Source organism: Chiloscyllium plagiosum, unplaced genomic scaffold (genome assembly GCF_037043375.1).
Source record: "Chiloscyllium plagiosum isolate Xiang-an unplaced genomic scaffold, Cpla_swu_hap1 HiC_scaffold_6, whole genome shotgun sequence".
NCBI classification, from domain to species: domain Eukaryota; kingdom Metazoa; phylum Chordata; class Chondrichthyes; order Orectolobiformes; family Hemiscylliidae; genus Chiloscyllium; species Chiloscyllium plagiosum.
The window spans coordinates 49507545-49534425 of NW_028270144.1; the positions used below are offsets into that span (position 1 = coordinate 49507545).

General features: G+C 41.6%; 1 protein-coding gene across 2 annotated transcripts in view; it reads left to right on the forward strand.

The window, feature by feature from the left end:
- uggt2 (UDP-glucose glycoprotein glucosyltransferase 2) overlaps window positions 1–26881 on the forward strand; it is a 374691-nt gene that overhangs the window by 313934 nt on the left and 33876 nt on the right. Inside the window, exons 32-36 of one of the 2 annotated variants that reach the window (XM_043691460.2) lie at window positions 6140–6225; window positions 10884–10973; window positions 20882–20966; window positions 24411–24593; window positions 26011–26104. In XM_043691460.2, the coding sequence (XP_043547395.2) occupies window positions 6140–6225; window positions 10884–10973; window positions 20882–20966; window positions 24411–24593; window positions 26011–26085 (519 nt within the window). In that variant the 3' untranslated portion in view covers window positions 26086–26104. The remainder of the gene's footprint in view (window positions 1–6139; window positions 6226–10883; window positions 10974–20881; window positions 20967–24410; window positions 24594–26010; window positions 26105–26881) is intronic. The other variant, XM_043691456.2, reaches the window with a different exon arrangement.

Below are 26881 nucleotides of genomic sequence, written 5' to 3' on the forward strand. Positions count from 1 at the left end.
TAAGAGCAGGATACTGGGATAGACTTCTGCTCTTGTGTGAGGTATGGAGGAGGATTTTGATTAATGTTGTAAGATCCACATTATGGGTGCAGTAGGTTGTTGATTAATGAAAACGTATATGCGTTATGAATGTATTTGAACGTTGATTCTCAATACAATGCATAATATTCTGATCATTAATTTTTATAATCAGATCTTGATTATTGACAATAGGACTCATTAATTGAAATAATTAATACTAATGTGTTAACATCCTAATGACCTAAGCAATAATTTTTAGGCACTCGCCAGCTGGTCATGAATGCAATAGAAGCTATGCAATTATTAATGTAATGATTATCAATGTAATAGAATTCTAATTATTAATGTAAATCAGTATTGATTATTTTTGCAATAAGATCTCAATTGTTGATGGCGCATTCTTATCGTAATATTGAGATTAATCAATGTAGTGGTATCCCAAATTTTAAAGTGACTCTGATTATGAATACCACTCTAGTTTAACTCTCACGAGTAGCACCAGTGAACCTTCTGCAAGGATATTCGTTCCTCTCCAGTTCAGATGAAATCTATCCCTCTTGTATAGGTAAACCATCCTAGAACAGGCCTCAAGGATCCATGAACCTAAAATCCTGCAGTGTGTGTATGTGAGTGTGTGTGTGTGTGAGATATATATATATATCCCTACCAATGGGATGGTAGCACCAAATCTGCCACATAGCTCATACAATATGGTGAGCAGTGGTGAGGATTCATCTTAGTATAACCGTTTCCTCATTCCAATGACAGTGTTCTAACCTTGTTTATACTTTATTAACTTCACCACGAGCCTAACAACTTCAACAGTAGTTCACTGAGCCCAGTGACACCTGCAAAATTTACAGTATGACTCAACAAGATTCAGGGACAGTTTGCGAATTCAGCATAACTACACCAGGATGGACATTGAACATGATTATAAATGTAATAGAATCATGATTATTAATGCATTGTGGTCCTGATTATTGAACACATCGGTTTGCCGTGAAAAACTACTTTTTCTTGGATTTTTTGCAGCAGCAATTAGGCCTTGAATAGTAGTCTATTAGGCCAACTCACCAACAAAAACAACACAATTATTTGAAGGGGCCTTACTGTCAAAAAATCTGTCTGAGTTCCACTTCAAGTCATTGCTCCTTCGGAACTCATGACAGAATAGTTTGCAAAGTCCTGCTGTATGACCTCATGAAATTTATTGCTGTCTTTCTCACCCTTTCATTACCGTTGTGCATTTTGTGTCATGTAAGCCAGCACCAAGCCATTAAGTCCAAGTTCCAAGTTCTTGACAGTGGTAAACCTTACCATATACCTGTTGTATGTACACCAATCTTTGTTATTCATCGGGGATAGGGGCACAGATCTATTGTGCTAACAAAAAAAAATGCAGATACTGCTAAAAGGAAATCTCCTATTTGCCGTGAAAGACCATGCACTCAGACCTGGTGCATCAATAGAAAAAAGAAATGGGATCTGGACTGACCTCTCAAGTATATGGATCTATGGATAAGGAATCTGCAGATAATGAATGAGTGTAGTGGAACTTGCATACAAAATTTGATTAGTTCCCATTAAGTACATTTAGTGGTTTCAACATGCTGAATCAATAGCATGATTTTTTGTGGTTGTCAGCCATTTTGCTTCTGAGATGCTTCTCCCAAGATTCCACCCATAATGTAAGTATTTTTCAATATAAAATTAATTGTACAAGAATACTTGTATAAGTATTACAGTCATAATTTTCCTTTCAGTCTGTTACTTGTTGCTGATGCTGAGCAACAGTTCTATCAAGGCATGGAGCTATCTTGATTAAGCACTCATTGAAATCATGTTCAATGTCCATCCTGGTGTAGTTATGCTGAATTCGCAAACTGTCCCTGAATCTTGTTGAGTCATACTGCAAATTTTGCAGGTGTCACTGGGCTCAGTGAACTATTGTTGAAGTTGTTAGGCTCGTGGTGAAGTTAATAAAGTATAAACAAGGTTAGAACACTGTCATTGGAATGAGGAAACGGTTATACTAAGATGAATCCTCACCACTGCTCACCATATTGTATGAGCTATGTGGCAGATTTGGTGCTACCATCCCATTGGTAGGGATATATATATATATCTCACACACACACACACTCACATACACACACTGCAGGATTTTAGGTTCATGGATCCTTGAGGCCTGTTCTAGGATGGTTTACCTATACAAGAGGGATAGATTTCATCTGAACTGGAGAGGAACGAATATCCTTGCAGAAGGTTCACTGGTGCTACTCGTGAGAGTTAAACTAGAGTGGTAAGGGGCTGGGAACCATACCAGTGGATCAGCAAGTGAAGGCATTGAGGGGAAGGCACACGTTAGAACCAGGTGAAAGTGAGGATTGCAGATGCTGGAGATTAGAGTTGAGAGTTTGGTGCTGGAAAAGCACAGCAGGTCATGCAGCATCTGAGGAGCAGGAGAATCAACATTTCGGGCAAGAGCCCTTTATCAGGAATGAAACTTGTGAGCCAAGGAGGTAGAGAGATAAATGACAGGGAGGAGTGGGGCTGGGAGGAAGGTAGCTGAGAGTATGATAGGTAGATCCAGGTGGGGGTAATGGTGATAGATCGGAGAGGAGGGTGGAGCGGATAGATGGGAAAGACAATGGACAGGTATGACAGGTCATGAAGGTGGTGCTAAGTTGGAAGGCTGGAACTGGGATAAAGTGGGAAGGGGCCGGGGGGGAGCGGGGGAATGAGGAATCTAATGAAGTCCACATTGATGCTGTGTGGTTGCTGTTAGAACCAGTAAGTCAGAAAGGAAGGACAAGTAGAGACAGGTAAATGAATACAATGGTACTGATGAGCTCAAGAGTGTTTATTTCAATGTAAGGAATATTATAGGTAAGGCAGATGAGCTTAGAGAATAGATCAGTACATAGGACTATGATATTATGGCCATTACAGAGATTTGGTTGAGATAGGGACAGAACTAGCAGCTCAATTTTCCAGGCTTCTGTTGTTTTAGATGAGACAGAGGAAGATAAGAGGTGGAGGAGTTGCTTTACTAATGAAGGAGAATGTTACATTTGCACTCAGTGAGCAGATGGAGGGCTAATCCACTGAGGCAATATGGATAGAGCTCAAAAATAAGATGCGTGCAATTCACTCTGAGTGGATTATACTATAGGCCCCCCAACAGCAACTGAGACATTGAGAAAGAAATATACAAGCAGATTATGAAAAGAGTCAATAAAACACGGTTGTCATCGTGAGTGAAATTAACTTCCCCAATATTGACTTGGACTCCTTTTAAGCAAGCGGCTTGGATGGAGCAACTTTGTTAAGTGCATCTGAAAGGGTTTCTTGAAATAATATGTGAATAGTCCAACTAGAGGAGTGGCCATACTGAAACTTAAATTGGTTAATGAGCCTGGCCTTTCAGTGGGATAGCTAATTTGGATACAGTGATCACAACTCCTTAAGTTTTAAGATAGCTATGAATAAGAGTAAGTCAGGACCTTGCAGAGAGGTACTAAATTGGTGAGGCAAATTTCATCAGTATTAGGTAGGAGCTAAGGAGGAGCTGTTATCAAGCAAGTCCACATTTGACATGTGGACCTATTGTCAGAGTTAAGGACCAGCATGTTCCAGTAAGGAGAAAGGACAAGGATGGCAAGGAAAGGGACTCTTAGATAATGAGGGAGGTTGTGACTTTACTCAGAAGGGAAAAAAGTCGTATATGTAAGGTTTAGGAAGCTAAAATCAGACAGCCAAGTGTGGAATATAAAGAAAACAGAAAGAATTAGGAGAGCAAGAAGGGGCCATGAGATAACCTTGGCGAATAGGATTAAAGAGAATCCCAAGGCATTCTATACATACGTTGAAAAAAAGAGAACAAAATTCCAGTGCACCTGAGATTGCTGGGACCTTGACCAAGATCTTTGTATCCTTGCTAGCCCAGAAGACTGGTGAGTAGCTAATGTAGGTTCCTTTGTTCACGAAGGGAAATAGGGAGAATGCAGGAAGTTTTGTGATTTTCACATCAGTGGTTGGGAAACTATTGGAAAGCATTATGAGGGATAGCATTTGCATGTAGTTGGAAAAGTATAGCCCAATTCAGGACAGTCAGTATGGCTTTGTACAGGGCAAGTCATGTCTTACTAACTTGATTGAATTTTTCAAGGAGGTGACGATGGTGATTGTTGAGGGTAGAGAAGTGAATGATGTCTACGTGATTTTAGCAAGGCTTTCAACAAGCTTCCTCGTGGTAGACTAATCCAGAAGATTTAAGATGCATGGAATCCACGATGACTTGGTCGCTTGGATTCAGAATTGGCTTGCCCATAGAAGGCAGACAGTAGTGGTGAAGGTTATTTTTCAGGCTAGAAGTCCCTAACTAATGGTTTTCCTCAGGAATCCATACTGGGATCTCTGCTGTTTCTGATATATACAAACGACTTGGATGAAAATGTAGATAGGTGGGTTAGTAAATTTGCAGACGACACAAAAATTGGTGGAGTTGTAGATAGTGTAGAAGGTTGTTAAAGGATACAGTGGCATACAAATCAGTTGCAGATATGGGTGGAGCAATAGCAGATGGAGTTTAGTCCAGGTAAGTATGAGGTGCTGCACTTTGGGAGATCAAATAGACTTAGAGATGTACATGGAAACAGACGCTTTGGTCCAACCTGTCAAATTAATCCTTTCTGTTCATATACCCATCCAGGTGCCTTTTAAATGTTGTAATTCTACCTGCCTTCACCACTTCCTCTAGCAGCTCATTCCATACACACACTACCCTCTGCACGAAAAAGTTGCCCTTTAGATCTCTTTTAAATTTTCTCCCTCTCACTTTAAACCTATGCAATCTAGTTTTGGACTTCCCACCCCAGGGAAAAGACCTTGTGTATTTATCCTATCCATGCCCTTCATGATTTTATAAACTTCTAAAAACTTCTTAGCCTCCGATGCTCCAGGGAAAATAGCCCCTGCCAATTTAGCCACGCCCTATAGCTCAAACCCTCCAACCCTGGCAACATCCTTGTAAATCTTTTCTGAATTTTTTCAACTTTCACAACCTCCTTCTGATAGGACGGAGACCAGAATTGCACGCAGTATTCCAATAGTAGCCTTTCCAATGTCCTGTACAGCTACAACATGACCTCCCAAATCCTGCAATCAATGCACTGATCAATAAAGGCAAGCATATCAAAAGCTTTGCTCACTATCCTGTCTGCCTGCGACTCCACTTTCAAGGAGCTATGAACCTAGATTCCAAGGTCTCTTTATAGCAACACTCCCTAGACCTTAGAAAAGTATGCTGTTAATGGCAGGATCCGGAACAGCATTATTGGACAGAGGGATCTTGGGGTTCAAGTCAATTCTCCCTGAAAGTAACCACACAAGTAGATAGGGTGCTAAACAAGGCGTATAGCATGCTTGCCTTTATTGGTCAGGGCAAGGAGTACAAGAGTTGCATTCATTTCTGGTCACCACATTACAGAAAGGATGTAGAGGCTTTGGCAGTATTTATAGAAGAGGTTCACAGGGAGTCTGCCCGGATTATAGGGTATGAGCTATAAGGAGAGGCTTGAAATACTCGGGTTGTTTTCTCAGGAGCAGCAGTGGCTGAGGGGAGACTTGATTGAAATCTATAAGGTTATGAGATGCATAGATAGGGTTAATGGTCAGAATCTTTTTCCCATAATTGAAATGTCTAATGCTAGGGGGCATGTATTTAAGGTGAAAGGGGAAAGTTCAAAAGAGATGTGAGGGGCAAGTCTTTTATACAGGGAATGGTAAGAGTCTGGAAACACGCTGCCAGGGGTGGTGGTGGAGGCAGATCCAATTGGGGCATTTAAGGGATGTTTAGATAAACACATGAATATGCAAGGAATGGAGGGATCTGGACCAAGGGCAGGCAGAATGGATTAGTTTAATTTGGCATCATATTCAGCACAACATTGTGGACTGAAGGGCATGTTCCTATGCTGTACTGTTCTATGTTCTGATGTTGAAAGCACATTAATTCACTGTTAGCATTATTTGTGTTTATTTGTAAATGATTCTGTGTTTCCCGTGCTTCAGACCATTATGTCACTTTCATCCTATTTTGGGTTACTTACAGGTGAACAAAAAGCCCGATAAAATAAATGAAGATTTGCTCAGCGATGTGGACACAGAAGACAAGGGGATCTGGGAGTCAATCACAAGGTATCACAAGGTGCAAGTACATAGCTCTCTGAAAGTGGCAGCACAAACGGATAAGTTGGTCAAGAAGACTTACAGTATGTTTGCCTTCACTGGTCAGGGCATTGAGTATAAAAGTTGGCAAGTCATGTTACAGCTGTATAAAACTTTACTTCAACCATATTTGGAGTATTGTGAGCAATTCTGGTTGTAGGAAGGATGTGGAGGCTTTGGAGAGGGTGCAGAAGAGGTTTACAAGGATGTTGTCTGGATTGGAGTGCATTAGATATTCAGAGAGGTTGGACAAACTTAGATTGTTTTCTAAGACAAACTTAAAGTTTCAGGTTGAAGGGTGACCTGATAAAAATTATAAAATTGAGAGGCATGGATAGAGTGGAAACTCAGTCTTTTTCCCAGGGTGGAACTGTCAAGTACTAGGGAGTGTAGTTTTAAGGTGAGAGGGGGCAAGTTCAAAAGAGTATTGCAAGAAAAGTTCTTTTTACACAGAGGGTGGCTTTTGCATAGACATATCAGGCAGGGAATAGAGTGATAGGGATCACATGCAGGCAGAACGGGATTGATTTTAAATGGTGCCATGGTCAGCATGGACATAGTGGGCCAAAGGGCCTGTTCTTGTGCTGTATTTTCTCTATTTTGTGCAGCAAAAAATTAGTTACTGACATGTAATGAGAGATGGACAGTGAGTTACTAGGAATAACCTTTTTATCTTCTCGAGAAAAATTCCACCCACAGGAGCCTATCATAATATCCCATAAATAAAAGATGAAGTACAGCATCTGATTGAATTCAGGGATATGTTCAGTCAACAGATGGAGCTATGTGACAGGAGAGTAAGTGTTATTTTGGTCCTCCAGAGTTATATAAGAGTCAGCAGACATTTAAATGGTTTGAGCAGATTACATTATCCAAAGTATCACATTTTAGCTGTTACCATAAAATTGTTGAATTTCGCATTTAATTCATTTATGGGACATTGGCAATGCTGGCTGAGCCAGCATTTATTACCCATCTTTAGTTGCCATTGAGAGGTTATGTTGAATTTCTGCATTCCTTTTTTATAACTGCACCCTCATTGTTTGAGAGGGATTTCCAGCAACTTGATCTAATGACACTAAAGGTGAACTGTAATGTATTTCCATGAAAAATGTTGGGTAGTATGGACGGGAACATGCAGTTGGTGGTGTTTTCATTTATCTGTTGCCCTTGTCCTTCTCCAGGTGGCCTTGGATTTGGAGGTTGCTGCATAAGGAACCTTGGTTAGTGACTAAATGCATCTGGTAACTAGTGCCTCCATGTCATGGTGGAGCGAATAAATGTTGAACGCAGTTAGCTGGTTATTCCTTGATGGTGTCACAGTGCATGTTCTAGGAACTGCATTGATGCACGTACATCCCCCTGTGTAGTGCGAACGTTTACTGCTGGTAGCCTGCTGAACATGATGGAGAATGATCCTTTGCATGCAAAGACTAGTGAAGTGGAAACTAAAGACAATCTAAAGCTGTCACAGCTGAGAAAAATGCGCAAGTGACATAGGGAAAAAAAACCTCCAGAAGCACAGGCTGTGGATGACATGAGTTTAAGGACCCACGTTATTAAATAAGTGAGTTGAGTTAGCAGATTGTTCATGAGTGTTGGGAAGAGACAATTACTGAAGGGAATAGCATTTAATTAATGTAAAAATTTGCTGATAAGAAACCAATTATCGTCATTCCTGCAGAACAAGAGCTTTTAAGTTGTAACTTTCTGGTTCTTGAATATATCATATTGGTGTTGAGGTCTTTGTATGGTTAACTATTGTGTTTTTTGTTAAAATTACTTTGGCAATCTCTTATGAATATGTTCAGTGACTGACCACCGTGGTAAACAAATCACAGAAATGAAACATGGGATCCATCAAGCCAGATTTGACTCTTGAAGCTCACTTGTTCTAAATTACCATCAACTGGGATCATATCACAAGTTCTATACTAGCCTCCTCAAGATCGCAATGCTTCCAAGTTTTGTTTCATCTACAAATATTGAAGTTCTGTCATGTGCTCCAAGGTCTTGGTCATTAATATATAGCAAGGCAACCAAGACAATAATCTCTGGGGAAGTCCATTACAAATCTTTCTCTCGCCTGAAGAACATCAGTACTGTCTGACTCCTGTCCCTCATCTAATTATGTATCCATGTTGCTCCAATCCCTTGTGTTTCATGAGCTGTTATGTTGCTCATAGGTCTGTTCTGTGGCAGTGGAGCAAATACCTTTTGGAACTCCACATACAGTACATCAACAGCATTCCCCTATTAACCCTCTCATTTAGCACTTCAAAATAACTCCAGCAAGTTAGTCAAAGATAATTTTCCCTTGAGAAAACCATGCATGGATTTCTTAATGAACCTGCATTTGTAATTCCCTGAACATCTGACATCACTCTTGAGGCCAAGTAAAACTGAAAGAATGACCAGTGCCTCCAGAATTTCTACAATCATTTCCTTCCTTGTCTGTATTACATCTGGTCTTGGTGTCTTATCAACTTTATGTATCAGATTGTCTGATATCTCACTTATAAATTGTCAGCCCTTTTAGTAACTGAATTCTCTTTCTCTGTGGCTTGGGTCAACACTATCTTCCTTGATAAAGATCTTGAATTCAATTATTGGTGACTCATTTTCTTCAATATCCAGTGTGTACAGCACAACTTAGAAAAAATCCATTCATTGCATCTGAAAGGCTACATACAATACTGCAGTCAGCCCTGGAACATGCTCTGTGGTCAGGTTAGTCTTAAGTGTCAGCCCTGACACAGTTAGCAGCATATTTGACTCTCACTCACAATCAGGCAGTATAGCAACAAACGATATTCAACTGATAAAAGGGATAATTTCAGTAGATTTTGAATGAATCTGGTGCAGCTGGATTGAAAAGAAAAACTGCAGTCAAACAGCAATAAGTATTCAAGAAGGAGATGGACCATGTACAAACAAACATTCAAATAAAAGCAAAATACTGCAGACGCTCGAAATCTGAAACAAATAGAGAATGCTGGAGAAACTCAGCAGATCCGGCATCATTTGTAGTGAGAGAAAAACAGAGTTAACATTTGAGTCTGGTGATCAATCCTAGCCCTTCATTTGAAGGACAAAGGAGGGACATCTAGAGTTAAACCTTCCCAGATGCCTAAAAGTAAAGATGGTAAAACAGGCTTTTGATAAGTACAAAGATCAAATAATACAGTAGCAATCTAGCAGAAATAGGAAGTACCAAGGAGATATGAATAAAGGAAAAAATAAGCAAGTATGAGAAAAATTAGCAAATAATGAAAGAAAACACTTGATGACTGTTATCAACATGTAATGATTCAAAACTAAAAGGGAAATTTTGTGGAGGCAGAGGCCTGTTGAGCCCCCAAGTGAGGTGGCATGCTGGCTCAGTGGTTAGAACTACTGCCTTCCAGCACCAGGGACCTAGGTTTATTTCCACCCTTGGATAACTGTCTATGTGCAGTTAGCATATTCTATCTGTGTCCCCTTCAGGTGCTCTGGTTTCCTCCCACAGTCCAAAGATGTGCAGGTTAATTAGGTTGGCTATGCTAAATTGCTCAAAGTGTCCAGGGATGTGCAGACTAGGTGGATTAGCAGGGGAAATGTAGGATGATAGGGTAGAGGGGTGGATCTGGATGGGATGCTGTTCGGAAGGTCAGTGTGGACTTAATAGGCCAAATGGCCTGCTTCTACACAATAAAGATTGTAAGTGAGTACTTTATTTATATTCCTGCTAAACAATAGCATATCTCAGTGGTGAAGAACATAATAGAGACATTGGATTGGATTAAAAGAAGCAAGATTAACTCAAGTACTGGCACTAGTTCAAAGTAAAAAATCCAAACGGTCCAGATTAGGGGCATGGATAGGATTTATAGACAAGGTCTTTTCCCTGGGTTGGGGGAGTCCAGAAATAGAGGACATAGGTTTAGGGTGAGAAGATAAAGATTTAAAAGGGACCTAAGGGCAACTTTTTCATGCAAAGGGTGTTGTATGTATGGAATGCGCTGCCAGAGGAAATGGTAGAGGCTGATACAATTACAACATTTAAAAGGCATCTGGATGCATATATGAATAAGAAGGGTTGAGACCAATATGGGCCAAGTGCTGACAAATGGGACTAGATTAATTCAGGATATCTGGTTGGTGTGGATGAGTTGGACCAAAGGGTCTGTTTTCATATTGTATATTTCTATGACTCTGTCAAGTGTATCTTAGTTTGCTGAGGAAAGTACATAGTGGGAACTCTGGCCACTATCTTCCAATCCTTTAATATGGGGTGCTGGTAGAGAACCGAAGGATATAAATGTCAGACTCCATTTACATATGGGGAGCTGGTAACGAATTGAGTAAGCTGTGTTTGAACATGACCATTTTTAATTTGTGCTGTCAGTGCAACAGTAAATGGAATGGGAAGTATTTTCCAATCAAGCAACATCAAATGCCTACTGATGAACAAAGGGAATTACTACTTAGGATGTGAACATAGAATTACATGGAGCAACTTTAATCAGATTTTCAAGAATAAATTTACTCTGTGATCAGAATTGAGCTCAAATTATGCCAATGTAGGTTTTGTGGAATTCTTTGATTTTTTGCATAACAATCAAGTGACTCTCTTCCCTGTGCTTCAGCTTTGCAGAAGGTTTCCGGTCTGAACAGAAAGATGATGTCCTAAACATTTTCTCTGTTGCATCAGGACATCTTTATGAGCGATTTTTGAGGTTAGTTGATGACTAATTGTTTCCAATATTAATATTCCAATATTGGTCAGGGAGAGTGAAGAAGAGTCTGGAGATATGCTATTACCAGGAACGTGGTGACTACCCAATCAAATGATCAGCCTGACCAGTGGGAAGGAGATGTGGAAATAATTTGAATTATGGGTAGGGGTGAAAGTGGGGTTTGCATGTTATCATTTGGGAAGGCTGGTGAGGTCAGCAACTGGAATGCATGGCTGGAGATTGGGCAGGTTGAGGCTAAAACCTTCTTGTCAGCATGAGGAAGGACACCCCTCCCCCTTTAGATTTTAAAAGAATCAAGGGTTAAGAGGGAAGGGGGAATATGGCATTCCCTCTTATCTCCTAGTTTCCATGTTTCTATATATCTGATACAACTCCAGAAGAAAGCAACTCAAATGATTGATACTCCACTCACCACCTTCAACATTCATTTTCTCTATCTCTGATTCTCAGTAACAGCTGATGGATATTGATGGATCTTTTAAATCTAATTTGTATGGTGGTCCACTCTCTGTGGAGTGATCCAATCAGTCCTACTTCCTGTTCTATTCCCTAGCTCAGCAATTTGTTTTTCTAAAAGCCATCAATTTTCTTTTGAAATTATTGATTTCCACTTGCACAGCTATTAGACTGTACATGCCACATCATTGCCATTTTTTGCATAAAATGACACATCCCTTGAGTCTCTTGCAAAAGCCTTAAATCTTGTACTCTTAGTCTTTTTACATTCCACCTTACAGCTTATCTGTGCCTATGTTTGCTTGTCTCAAACTGTCATAATCTTGTACCTCTCTTTAGTCTCTTTCTTTGAAGGTGAGTAATTCCAGGATTATGCTGTTCTAACAAATATAATAGCACAGTAGCTCAATGGTTAGCATTGTTGCCTCAAGTTAGACAAGTAAGAGGCTGGACGAACACAGCAAACCAGGCGGCATCAGGAGGTGGAGAAGTCGACATCTCAGATGTAACCCTTCTTCCAGACTGGGGGTGGGTGTAAAGGGAGCTGTAGATAAAGGAGGTCAGGAGGTGGGGTGGGGGGGAGGTTGGTGAGGTGGGGATAGGTGGAGACAGGTAGCGGGTAAAGGTTGGTCGATGGGAGGGATGAATCTGGTAGCTGGCTGAGGGGAATGGAAGGAAAGGGGATGGGCTGGGAAGGGAGTTGGGGGATGGCATGGGAGGTTATTTGAAATTGGAGAACTTGATGTTGATTCCTCCAGGCTGTAGGCTGCCCAGGTGGAAGATGAGGTGTTGTTCCTCCAATTTACAGTTCAGTGGGGTTGGTGGGAAGAGTGGCATAAACCAGTGATTGGTGATGGGAACGGTCCTTGTGGAAGGCAGACAGGTTGGGGAAGGGAGTGGTGGTGTCTAGTTGGAGTTGGTGGAAATAATTAAGGAAAATGCGTTGGATGCGCAGACTGGGAGGGGGGCATAGGTGAGGACAAAGGGGACTCTGTCTTTATTGTGTTTGTGGGGAAGAGGGGTTTAGAGCAGTGGAACAGGGAATGGAGGTGATGCAGTGGAGGGAAACCATTCCCTTCGTCAATCCTTGGTTTGTGACACTCACCAGCCCCCCCCCCCCCCCCCCCCCCACACACACACACACCAGCTGCCTTCCCCTGCAACCAGAAAAGGTACAAAAGCTGCCAGCACACCACCCCCTCACCTCCATCCAGGGCCCCAAATAGTCCTTCCAGGAGAGACAGCGGTTCACCAGCCTCTTCTCTAACCTAGTTTACTGTATCTAGTGCTCCCGATGTGGTCTTCTCTGCATCGGGGAGACCAAGCGTAAACGAAGAGAATGTTTCGCGGAGCATCTCAGCCGGGCCCGCAGGGGCCGAACTGACCTCCCAGTCACCACCCATTTTAATTCCCCTTCTCACTCCCCTTCCAACATGACCATCTTTGGCCTCCTCCATTGCCACAACAAATCAAACTGCAAATTGGAGGAACAACACCGCATCTTCAGCCTACAGCCCGGAGGACTCAACACTGAGTTCTCCAATTTCAAGTAACCTCCCTTCCCAGCCCCTCCCCCTCCCTTCAATTCCTTTCAGTCATCTAACAGATTCATCCCTCCCATCGACCAACCAGGTCGTACCTTCTATCTGTCTTCACATATCCCCATCTCTCCACCCTGCCCCCCACCCCCTTTATCTGCAGCTCCCCTTACACATACGCCCAGTTCTGAAGAAAGGTTACACCCAAAATGTCAACTTCTCCACCTCCTGATGCTGCCTGGCTTGCTGCATTCTCCCATTCTCCTGCTTGTCTACCTTAGATTCCAGCATCTGCAGTTTCTTTTGCCTCAAAATACCAAAGCAGTGTTATTTCCAGCCTTGGGCGACTGTCTGTGTGGAGTTTGCACATTCTCTATCTGTCTATGTCGGTTTCTGCTAGGAACTCCAGTTTCCAACATTGAAAGATGTGCAGGCTAGGTGGATTGGCCATGCTAAATTGCCCCATTGTGTGCAGGGATGTTCAGGCTAGGAGGGTTGGTTATGGTAATGTGGGGTATGGGGAATTGTGTGCAGGGGCTGGGGCTGGATAAGATGGGCCAAATGGCCTCTTTCTGCTTTAGGGATTCTCTAACACGCGTGGGTGAAATTATAAGTTATAAATCTCTATTCAACATCTATCTACTCATGTGTTTCATTTCTATCATGGTTCACGTCACCTTATTCTAGAACTAATGCATGTCAGTTAATGTTTCCATTTATCAGGGAACCCGTTAGCTGGATGGCTGGTTTGCAATGCAGTAGTGTAATGCCAATGGCCTGGGTTCAATTCCCATACCACCTGCTGTCACCATGAAGGACTCTCCTTCTCAACCTCTCCCCTTGCCTGAGGTGTGGTGACCCTCAGGTTAAACCACCACCAATCACCTCTCCCCCTCTGATGAGAGAGCAGCCCTCATGGGACTATGGCAACTTATAGTATTTTTACACCTTTTACCATTTATCAACATCAAAAACTGATCTAGATCTGGAAGAAAGGTGTTTGTAATTTCAGTTTAGAAGAGTTTATAAGCAATGAGAGATCTTTAAAGAGACTGTCATTTGGATACAAATAAATTCCTTTTGAAAAAGGATAGAAATGCCATTAAGGGTTAGAGCTGTTTGGATAATTAAAAATAAATTAAGGTTAGAATGAAGCAGAAGGGTCAGCTTATGATAAATGCCTAATTGTCATTATACAATGGAAAATCAAACTGGAAAAAAAATTGGAAGAAAACTGAACAAGGAAATGAGGGGCAAAGAGAAGTGTGGGAAGACAGTAAAAGGTAGCGTAATAGTATTCTGTAAAAGTTAAAAATGTAACATTCAAGTCAAAGGAAATTAGGTGTTGATCAAGCACCAAAAGAAAGATATTTTGTGGAGGCAGAGGGCAAAGCTAAAGCATAAAGTCCCTTCCATTTGCCTTCACTAAAGAAAAGGATGCAATGCTACAGTTAAAAAAAAAAGGCAACTTTCGGGAAAGTAGATGAGGTAGAAGTAGATAAAGAGTGTATTTAAGGAGTTTCTAGGCAATATTTTCCAATCCTCCTTGTATATGGAAAGATTAAAGGATTACAAATACTAGAAGCAAGCTCATAAGATGGAGGTGAATAAATTGCAGGCAAGTCAGCAGAGTGTTGATGGTATGGAAACAAATGTCTATAATTTGTGGCCAAATAACCTGTCATTTGGAACAGCATCAGTTAATGACAGCAACACAAATTTGTCAATGTTAAATGATGCCTGACTTATTTAATGCAATTCTTCCATTGTATAACTTAAGAGGCTTGATAAATGTAAATATACTGATAGAGACTTTCAAAAGATGTTGGATTAAATATTATGTCATAGAGATGTTAGCAAAATTTAAGATCCTGGATTAAAGGTAAATGGAAACAAAATTGACTGAGAGATTAAAAAAAACTGTCATTGTATAAGATGGTCTTTTCGAATATTTTGTAGTTTTCGCCAGAGACCTGTACTGAGGGCAGCATTCACTTTGGTCCATATTAATACATGGTGTATAGCAGGCACAATTCCAAAGGTTTGCAGCATATTTTAGCTAGGTGTTCATCTATGCTTTAGAATTAATATACCAAGCTGATAATGGGTGGCACGGTGGCACAGTAGTTAGCACTGCTGCCTCACAGCACCAGAGACCCGGGTTCAATTCCCGACTCAGGCGACTGACTGTGTGGAGTTTGCACATTCTCCCTATGTCTGCGTGGGTTTCCTCCAGGTGCTCCGGTTTCCTCCCACAATCCAAAAATGTGCAGGTCAGGTGAATTGGCCATGCTAAATTGCCCATAGTGTTCGGTAAAAGGGGTAAATGTAGGGGAATGCTTTGGGTTGCGCTTCGGCGGGTCGGTGTGGACTTGTTGGGCCGAAGGGCCTGTTTCCACACTGTAAGTAATCTAATCTAATCTAAAATAATGCTGTTAAGCAAAAGCACATAGAATTTTATAAATGGATGTACAGTGTAGGATACAAAAGCAGGGAAATAATGACAAATCCACCTGACTTGCTGTTTAGATAGTAAACATTTTAGACGGTTTAGATGAGTGCAGTAAAAAATATCAAAATAGTACCAGCAATGAGAGAGTTTCAGTTCTGTAATGAATATAGAAAATTTCTCCATAGAACAAATAAGGTGAAAGAAAGATTTAATGTAGATATTCAAAATTAAGAAGGAGTTGATGGGGAGAATCCGTATAATTCAGGAAGAGGCCATTCAGCGCATTGAGTTTGCACCAACCCTCCTAACAGCATCTCACCCAGACACCCCTACCCGATTCCCGTTATCCTGCATTTACCAAGCCTAATGCACCTAGACGCTATGGAGTAGAAAGTTAAAAATCACACAACACCAGGTTATAGTCCAACAGGTTTAATTGGAAGCACACTAGCTTTCGGAGCGATGCTCCTTCATCAGGTGATTGTGGAGGGCTCGATCGTATCATAGAATTTATAGCAAAAATTTGCAGTGTGATGTAACTGAAATTATACATTGAAGAATTGATTGTCTGTTAAGCCTTTCATCTGTTAGAATACAGTGATAGTTTCACTTCTTTCATGTGTAAATCACAAAACCCTTTTTTTTAAAGTTGCATTCTCGGATTAGCTGTTAACAATGGTGATAGCAAGACAATATGTTGAAGGTGTTAGCCCCCTGTGTTCTCTGTCTATGACCTGATGTTTAGATTGATTCTAATCTAAAAAGTGAGATAATAGAGTTTTACATAAATTCATGCAGTTTTTGAGCTCAGAGTTCTACATGAATGTATGCAGTTTTTGAGCAAAGTGCAATGTAACTCTGCAAGTACAAAAAAATTCACCACACAAAATATATGTGTGCATGTGGGTCTTTGTCTGTCTGTGTGTGTGTGTCTGTCTGGGGTGGGGGTTGTGAGTGTGAGAAAGTGTGTGTGTGTAGTGAGTGCAGAGTGTCTTAAGTCTGTGAGGGGGTGCATGTGTGGAAGTGTGTGTGTCTATAAGGGTGTGTGTGGGTGTCTGTGTGTGCGTCTGTGTGTACCTGTGTCCGTGTGTATGTGAGAGTGTGTGTGTGTGTAGGAATATGTGTGTGTGTGTGTGTGTGTAGTGCAATGGTGATCACCTGTAATGTGACATGAACCCAAGGTCCCGGTTGAGGCCCTCCCTATGGGTACCGAACTTAGCTATCAGCCTCTGCTCGGCTACTTTCCTCTGCTGCCTGTCCCGAAGTCCACCTTGGAGGATGGTCACCTGAAGGTCCGAGGCTGAATGTCCTGGACCACTGAAGTGTTCCCCAACTGGGCGGGAACCATTGCACTACACACACACACACTTACGTCGACCTAGAACACAGACTATGCAGAGAGACTTTGCCACCGCACCTCTAGTAAACGTCTCAATCATCTCGTGCACCAACTCTACAGCAGGCGCCACAACCTTAAAATTCAGTTGGAGTCCACACTCACAACCTGCATACAGGATACATCAGTACAATTACGTGACATTGCCAAACAGACAAGGCGACAAAACTACACCACGTACATGCATGCCAAGAACAAAAAACTGGGGAAGCTTGGCATTCTTACCAGTAATAGCAAAGCCCGCCCTGGAACCACAGTAGACAACATTATCACTGCGGAAAAGTCTATTGTCAACTTATCGGACCACACCCTTCGACCAGAAGAGATTGAAGTCCTGAGTAGTGGTCTCAACTTCTGCCCCACCACCAAAATGGACCCGTTGGTTCTGGCAGCAGACACAGAGGAGTTCATCAGACGAATGAGACTCCGGGAATTCTTTCAAGGTGCCGGCAGTGATCCCACTGATGAACTAGAACAGTCATCACAGGGATCTGTAGAGGAGCGACCAAAGGTGGTGTCAACATGGACCCCACCGGACGGCCGCTGCCCTGGGCTTGACATGTATGCTCAAACTATCAGGAAATATATAAATGCCAGATTCATCAGCTGTACCCATAAGGTAGAGCAAAACATCACCCGTTCCCAACGCAATGCCATCTAGGCTCTCAAAACCAATCACAACATTGTCATCAAACCAGCAGATAAAGGAGGAGCCATTGTCATTCAGAATAGGACAGATTACTGCAAGGAAGTGTACCGACAACTGAACAACCAGGAACACTACAGGCAACTACCAGCTGATCCGACCAAAGAACATACCCGAGAATTAAACACACTGATCATAACTTTGGATCCAGTCCTTCAGAGCTCCCTACGTGCCCTCATCCCACGTACTTCTCGGGTAGGCGACTTCTACTGCCTTCCAAAGGTACACAAAGCCAACACACCAGGACGTCCCATCATGTCAGGAAATGGGACCCTATGTGAGAATCTCTCTGGCTATGTGGAAGGCATCTTGAAACCTATTGTACAGGGGATCTCCACCTTCTGTCGCGACACTACGGATTTCTTACAGAAACTCAGCACCCATGGACCAGTCAAACTGGGAACATTCCTCGTCACAATGGACGTTTCCGCACTCTACACCAGCATCCCCCACAAGGATGGCATCGCAGCAACAGCCTCAGTACTCAACACCAACAACTGCCAGTCTCCAAACACCATCCTACAACTCATCCGCTTTATCCTCGATCATAACGTCTTCACCTTTGACAACCAATTCTTCATCCAGACACACGGAACAGCCATGGGGACCAAATTTGTGCCCCATATGCCAACATTTTTATGCACAGGTTCGAACAAGATTTCTTCTCTATGCAGGATCTCCAACCGACATTGTACACCAGGTACATTGATGACATTTTCTTCCTCTGGACCCATGGCGAGGAGTCACTGATAAAACTACACGGTGACATCAACAAGTTTCATCCCACCATCAAACTCACCATGGACTACTCTCGACTGTCTGTCTAATTCTTGGACAAGTGCGTCTCCATCAAGGACAGACACCTCAGCACCACACTCTACCGCAAATCCACAGTCAACCTCACAATGCTACACTTCTCCAGCTTCCACCCGAAACATATTAAAACAGCCATTCCCTATGGACAAGCCCTACGCATACACTTGGTCTGCTCAGATGAGGAGGAACGTGACGGACACCTGGAAGTACTCAAGGATGCCCTCACAAGAACGGGGTACGATGCTCAACTCATCGACCGCCAGTTCCGACGTGCCACAGCAAGGAACCGTAATGACCTCCTCAGGAGACAGACACGGGCTGCAACTGACAGGGTACCCTTCGTTGTTCAATACTTCCCAGGGGCTGAAAAATTACGCCATGTTCTTCGTGACCTGCAGCACATTATCAATGAGGATGAGCACCTCACCAAGACCTTCCCCATACCTCCACTACTTGCCTTTAAGCAACCGCCAAACCTCAAACAGATCATTGTTCGTAGCAAGCTGCCCGGCTCTCAGGACAACTCCATACAACCCTGTCACGGTAGACGCTGCAAGACGTGTCAGAGTGTGGACATAGATACCACCATTACGCGTGGGAACACTTCCCACCTTGTACATGGCAGGTACTCATGTGACTCAGCCAACGTTGTTTATCTTATATGTTGCAGGCAAGGATGCCCGGAGGATGGTACATTGGGGAAACCGAGCAAAGGCTACGACAACAGATGAATGGGCACCGGACAACAATCAACAGACAGGAGGGTTCCCTCCCAGTTGGGGAACACTTTAGTGGTCCAGGACATTCAGCCTCGGATCTTCGGGTGACCATCCTCCAAGGTGGACTTCGGGACAGGCAGCAGAGGAAAGTGGCCGAGCAGAGGCTGATAGCTAAGTTCGGTACCCATAGGGAGGGCCTCAACCGGGACCTTGGGTTCATATCACATTGCAGGTGATCACCATTGCACTACACACACACACACACACACAGATATTCCTACACACACACTGTCACACACACAGGTACTCACAGACGCGCACACAGACACCCACACACACCCTTATAGACACACACACTCCCACACATACACCCCCTCACAGACTTAAGACACTCTACACTCACTACACACACACACAGACACACACACACAGATAGACAAAGACCCACATGCACACATATATTTTGTGTGGTGAATTTTTTTGTACTTGCAGAGTTACATTGCACTTTGCTCAAAAACTGCATACACTCATGTAGAACTCTGAGCTCAAAAACTGCATGAATTTATGTAAAACTCTGTTATCTCACTTTTTAGATTAGAATCAATCTAAACATCAGGTCATAGACAGAGAACACAGGGGGCTAACACCTTCAATATATTGTCTAGCTATCACCATTGTTAACAGCTAACCCGAGAATGCAACTTTAAAAAAAGGGTTTTGTGATTTACACATGAAAGAAGTGAAACTATCACTGTATTCTAACAGATGAAAGGCTTAACAGACAATCGATTCTTCAATGTATAATTTCAGACACTGCAAATTTTTGCTATAAATTCTGTGTTACGATCGAGCCCTCCACAATCACCTGATGAAGGAGCGTCGCTTCCAATTAAACCTGTTGGACTATAACCTGGTGTTGTGTGATTTCTAACTTTGTACACCCCAGTCCAACACTGGCATCTCCGAATCATGTCTATGGAGTAGTTTAGCATGGCCAGTCCACCTAACCTGCAAATCTTTGGTCTGTGAGACGAAACCCACGTAGATTTGGGGAGAATGTGCAAACTCCACACAGGCAGTCACTGGCAGCTGGTATCGAACCCAGATTCCTGGTACTGTGAGGCAGCAGTACTAGCCACTGTGCCAGTATATAATCAGAGCAGATATATTGGAGACAAATGGCGAAAGATCGAAGATGTGATCGGACAATTTATTTTACTCAATTTGGCATTATCGTTGGAATCCATTGCTAGAAGGAGTTGTGGAAACAGGTATAATACTACATTTTCAAGAGAAGGTCGTTTACACACTTAAAGAAAACAATGCAGGGCTAAGAGTATTGGGACTTGATGGATTACTTGTTGAAAGGCACAACAGAATTGAATGCTGTATGGATTTCTGAAATCAAATTGTGCATTTCTGAGAATACAGTAAGGCATATCATGGATTATTTAAGAAGGCTTATAATTGAAATTATTCTAGTAGGTAACATGTATGAGTGAAAATTAGCCTAGAATGAAAGTTTGATCACTTGTCTTCTAGTCCAGAGAACCACTGTGGTATAAATGAGGATAAGTTCCTTCACTAACTTGATTAATTTTAAGATTTTTTTCCAGTTTGTGAACATTCAGTTATTTACCAAACTATTTATTTGGTACAGCTTGATGAAGTAATGATATTTTAACTGTGTATGACTGATTTATGTGATAAAACTCTCATTTTGCATTGTAGCCAATGACCCGTACAATTCGTTATGCAAGCAGATGTTAAAATGTTAAATTTTGTTTTACATTTATATTTTCAGAATTATGATGCTTTCTGTGTTAAAACACACGAAATCAACTGTCAAGTTCTGGTTTTTGAAGAATTACCTATCTCCTACTTTCAAAGTAAGGGAACTTTGATATTCAGTACATTAGATGGGAAATATTGGAAACGCTTCAGCAGCGTCTGCAAAGAGAACAGCCAAATTGACATTATGGTTGTGCACATCACTTACCAGAATTGATCTGCTGCTGTGTTTTCAGAATTTTCTGTTTTTGTCTCCAATTTTAAGCTATAGAGTCATAGAGATGTACAGAATGGAAACAGACCCTTCGGTCCAACCCGTCATGTCGACCAGATATCCCAGCCCAATCTAGTCCCACCTGCCAGCACCCGCCCATATCCTTCCAAACCCTTCCTATTCATATACCCATCCAAATGCCTCTTAAATGTTGCAATTGTACCAGCCTCCACCACATTCTCTGGCAGCTCATTCCATACACGTACCACCCTCTGCGTGAAAAAGTTCCCCCTTAGGTCTCTTTTATATCTTTCCCCTCTCACCCTAAACTATGCCCTCTAGTTCTGGACTTCCCGACCCCAGGGAAAAGACTTTTGTCTATTTATCCTATCCATGCCCCTCATAATTTTGTAAACCTCTATAAGGTCACCCCTCAGCCCCCGACGCTCCAGGGAAAATAGCCCCAGCCTGTTCAGCCTCTCCCTGTAGCTCAGATCCTCCAACCCTGGCAACAAGGAAGTAGATCAGAATTGCACGCAATATTCCAACAGTGGCCTAACCAATGTCCTGTACAGCTGCAACTCCTGTACTCAATACTCTGACCAATAAAGGAAAGCATACCAAACGCCTTCTTCACTATCCTATCTATCTACAACTAAATTACTTACTGTAATTGACACAAAGTATGTAATGACACCATTTATCCACCAAATTGCATTTATACATACATTTACCATTCAAGTCAAACCTTGCCCCACTTTTCCAGCTGCACTAGAATTATGTTAAATAGTCAACCTCAATTGTTCTTTCCAAGAATGCAGTTTATTCGTGGTATGCTGTTACCAGGCACTGGGTGTCAAGCTGCTGATAGATCCTGTTTAGTGAATATGCATGGAAGTTTGACACATCCACACAATACAGACTATGCATGATGATCATGAACACATTGGGCGCCTCTGCAAAACTAAGTGAAGTGTGGAAGAAGTAACATGTACAAACCCATCAAATAACTATTAATAAAGAACTGATCTGAGCGTGTAAAGAAGAGTCCACACTAAAGAAGATGCCCACGACCAAGTGCACCATGTGAACAAGCACCAGTCACTGGCCTAGCCTTGAAAATATGGGTCTGAATAACTCCTCAAAAATTGTCAGATGGTGCGATTGTCATCAGAAATGCAATGCATTTATATGCACTCAAATGGAGAAAGTGAGGACTGCAGATGCTGGAGATCAGAGCTGAAAATGTGTTGCTGGAAAAGCGCAGCAGGTCAGGCAGCATCCAAGGAGCAGGAGAATCGACGTTTCGGGCATGAGCCCTTCTTCAGGAATCCTGAAGAAAGCCCTGAAGAAGGGCTCATGCCCGAAACGTCGATTCTCCTGCTCCTTGGATGCTGCCTGACCTACTGCACTTTTCCAGCAACACATTTTCAGCTATGCATTCAAATGGGTCAATTCAAACCTCGAGTCCAGCAAAGATCTCAATAGGTAGTTGGTGCAGTGGCTTTATGGGGAAAAAAAATGCCTTTCTGCCTGCAGCAGAAAACCAGTATCACCCAGACACTACCAAAATGCCACAATAAACAGTTTCCAGCTGTACATTATCAGACAGCAGGAAAAACATGAGTATCATGATGCTGTATGTGCACAATGGACAAATATGAAATTTGATATGACCAGTATCTGAACTGAGGAGTGTGAAGTTTGAAAGCACTTGGAGTGAAGACCACAGGCCATAAGAAGAAGGATTTGTGCTGATACTTGCTTGCGTGGTGTGTGAAACAAAATAAAAACCTATGATAATTTTAAAAGATAAAGTCATGACAAGAACAAGTTTCTTCAAGGAATTTTTCTGCATGCTGCTGGTAACAGTTTGGTAGGTGTGGATGGAGTGATTTTATGGATCAGATAATATGTGGAATAGATGACTTTGTGACCTGAATGCTGCTTAGTCTGGGACGTTTTCAAAATCCATATAACTGATAAGATCAAGAGATGCCTATGAAGAAATAAATTCCACATTGCAGTTATACCATATTAACATTTGTGGTTTAACATTTGGAAGTGTGTGTCAACAAATCAATTAAGAATCATGATCAGACTGAATAGAATATGAGGCTGATTAATGGAGAAAACAAACTTGCACAAACAGTGGCAGTTAGCTGTCTGCTGCATGTTTTGTGTAGTTTCATTATAAAATTGTGTAATTAATGGAAAGACTATCATCAGATGATTCATAAATGAAGACTTTTTAATTCAGTGGATGGAGAGGAAAATAATTTGTTGTTTGGCAGTTGGGGTAGGTAGCATTCTGAAGTTGAAAACACCACATATAAAGTGCAGATTTTGACAATCTGAACCAACATAAAGTGCTGAAGAAACTCAGCAGGTCTGGCAGCATCCTTGGAGCGAGAAACAGAGTTAGTGTTTCAGTCCAGTATGACTTCTACAGAACTGACAACAGCACGTCTACTCCAGATTGGGACCCCGATGATGATTTCATAGCCAAAGTGACTCAGACTGAATTTGATCAATTCTTTCCATCAGTTAATGAAGGCAATGAATTTGATGGAAATTCAAATGATTAAGTTGTATGATTAAGAAATGATTAATTGTATTAATTAATTTAATTTACATATTATTAATTATTAACATTTAATTTATTCAATTAATCATGGCAGCATAATTTAATATGAATTACCAGTGAGATTTTATTCTCACATACCAAAATGACAACTAATTATAACCATATTGGCTATATGTGTTAGATTAAAGATTAAATTCCTTACCGTGTGGAAACAAACCATTTGGCCCAACAAGTCCACACTGACCCTCCAAAGAGAAACCCATCCAAACTCATTTCTCGACGCTATATTTACCCTGATTATGCACCTGACACTATGGGCAATTTAGCATGGCCAATTCACCTGATCTGCACATCTTTGGACTGTGGGAGGAAACCGGAGCACCCAGAGGAAACCCACGCAGACATGGGAAGAATGTGCAAACTCCACACAGACAGTGGCCCAAAGTGGGAATTGAACCCCGGTCCCTGACGCTGTGAGGCAGCAGTGCTAACCACTGAGCCACCATGCTGCCCTACGTGTATATGCCATACCTGGTGTTCAAGACAGTGCCCATTTTGAGACAATTTTGAGAAGGTTCAAAGGTTAACTTACAGGCCAACATTTCCAGCAATGGTCTGTGGTTTCCTTAACTACTTCTTGTATGTAACTTTGCACTAGTGGTTATGTAAGACACTAATTGGAGAAGCTACTTATAAAGTAATGTCTTTGACTTGCTTGACAACTTTAATTTCCTCACATAGGAGTTCATTCCAGAAATGGCGAATGAATATGGATTCCAGTATGAACTGGTACAGTACAAGTGGCCGAGGTGGCTCCATCAGCAAACAGAGAAGCAGAGAATTATTTGGGGCTACAAGATCCTGTTTCTTGATGTCCTCTTCCCATTAGCTGTTAACAAAATTATCTTTGTTGATGCTGACCAGGTAAATGTGTCTCTTTTGAATGATGGCATGGCTCACATTGGGATTCATTGCTGACAGTTTTCTTGGATCTGTGGCCTAGTCACAGAATGTCAGAGTGTTTCTGAATTTTCAAAGTTAAAAATCACACAACACCAGGTTATAGTCCAACAGGTTTAATTGGAAGCGCTAGCTTTCGGAGCGTCGCTCCTTCAAAACCTGTTGGACTATAACCTGGTGTTGTGTGATTTCTAACTTTGTACACCCCAGTCTAACACTCCAAAGACTTTTCCGGTTAATACATTAAAACACAGTGATAGGAACAGGAATAGCCATACTACTTCTCAATTCTGCTCAACTATTCAGTAACATTGTGCCTAATTTTTAACTTCAGTTCCCACTTTTCTATTGGATCCTTCTATACCTTGCCACCCTAAGAGACCAAAAATACACCTTGAGTGTATTTAATGATTAAGCATCCACAGACCTCTGTGGTGGAAATTTCTAAAGATTTGCAAACGTGCCAATGAAGACATCCCTCCTCATTTCCTTTATTTGAGACTGTTTTCTAGTTCTAGATCCTCCATTGAGGGAAAGCAGCACCTCAACATCTACATGTTAATCCCCTCAGAAGTTTACATTTTTCCAAGAGATCACATCTCCTCCTTTAAAGAATCTCGGTCCATTCCACACAAACTCTAAGACTGGTCTGTGAGCCAAGAAATCAATTGAGTTAACCTGTTTTTGTGGCACTTCTAATACATAATATCCCTGCTCCAAAAAGGCACATAATGCCCTTGATATGATTTTATCAACACCTGGAGTTAAAAACAAGAAGATTTCAATATATCTTGCAAAAAAGACCAGCATATTATTTTCCTCCTTAATGTACCTGCATATTAATCTTTTATATTTCTTCGATGGGAATACCCATTACTTATAGTACCAACAATGTTTTTTGCTATTTTAAAATTTATTCTGGTTTTCGATATTCCTGCTGATGGGACCAGCCTCTAATGCCCACATGTTATCTCCAATCTACTACTTTGTTATAAATTCATATCATTCACCTTTATCTCTTTAAAACTTACTGGTTCATCCAGCTTTCTTTCATCATCAAACATGGTCAATGCACTCATCCTAAATCATTGATGTAGAATCACAGCTGAGATCAAAGAAACTCTCTTTGTGGCAAATCCAATGCTTTCAATGAGTCCAATCCCATCATCAGTTACCTGAAGGCAGTGTCTTGCCTCATTCTCTTTCCATATCTCTCTGCCTTATGTCATTCTAATGTCAACCATCTAACATTGATGACTTCTTTTCTCCTATATTTCCTTAAAATCTTCCCTCAATAACTGTTTCCTCCTAAAATGTGCTCTAATTTCTACCTTTTCATGAGAATGCTCAACTAATTACATTGTTAATTTATTCTTCACAGCTCATCATTTGTACCTTTTTCTGTCCAACTGATCCATCCTTTTCTGCTTCAAGCCCATATCTCAAAGCTGTTTGATCTGCTTCTGCTGTGCAAGGTTGGAACAACTTGAAGATACACTGTTTATTTCAACTTTCTGTTTTTTGCCTGTTAACCAATATTTTGTCCTTGTTATTTTTTTCACCCCAATTCCATCAGCCCTTATTTAGCTTCTTATGCATCTTGAAGAGTACCTTACAGAAATCCAAGTATTCGCGCGCACTGGCTCCCCTAAAACTACCTAGCCAGTAAAATAATCAAAAAGTTTGAATACATTTGTCATCAGGATTGACCTTTTTTGATGCTGATTCTGCCTAATCTTTGTCATGAATACCTAAGTACCTTTAACACCTTCCTATTAATGGATTCCAGCAAGTTCAGAATGACTCATGTGAAGCCAAAAGTTTATGTTTTTCTGTCTCCCTCCATTCTCAAGTAGCAGTGATATATTTGTCATGCTCCATTTGACTGAGGTCATCCTAGAATCAATGGAAATATTTAATGGATCCATTATCACTTTTTCTAGGAGCCAGAATGTAAGCAATCGGATTCAGATTTATTTTTTTCTCTATTGTTTTTGAGGATATGAATTTTAGATTAGATTAGATTAGATTAGATTAGATTACAGTGTGGAAACAGGCCCTTCGGCCCAACAAGTCCACACCGACCCGCCGAAGCGAAACCCACCCATACCCCTACATTTACCCCTTACCTAACACTACGGACAATTTAGCATGGCCAATTCACCTGACCCTGCACATCTTTGGACTGTGGGAGGAAACCGGAGCACCCGGAGGAAACCCACGCAGACACGGGGAGAACGTGCAAACTCCAC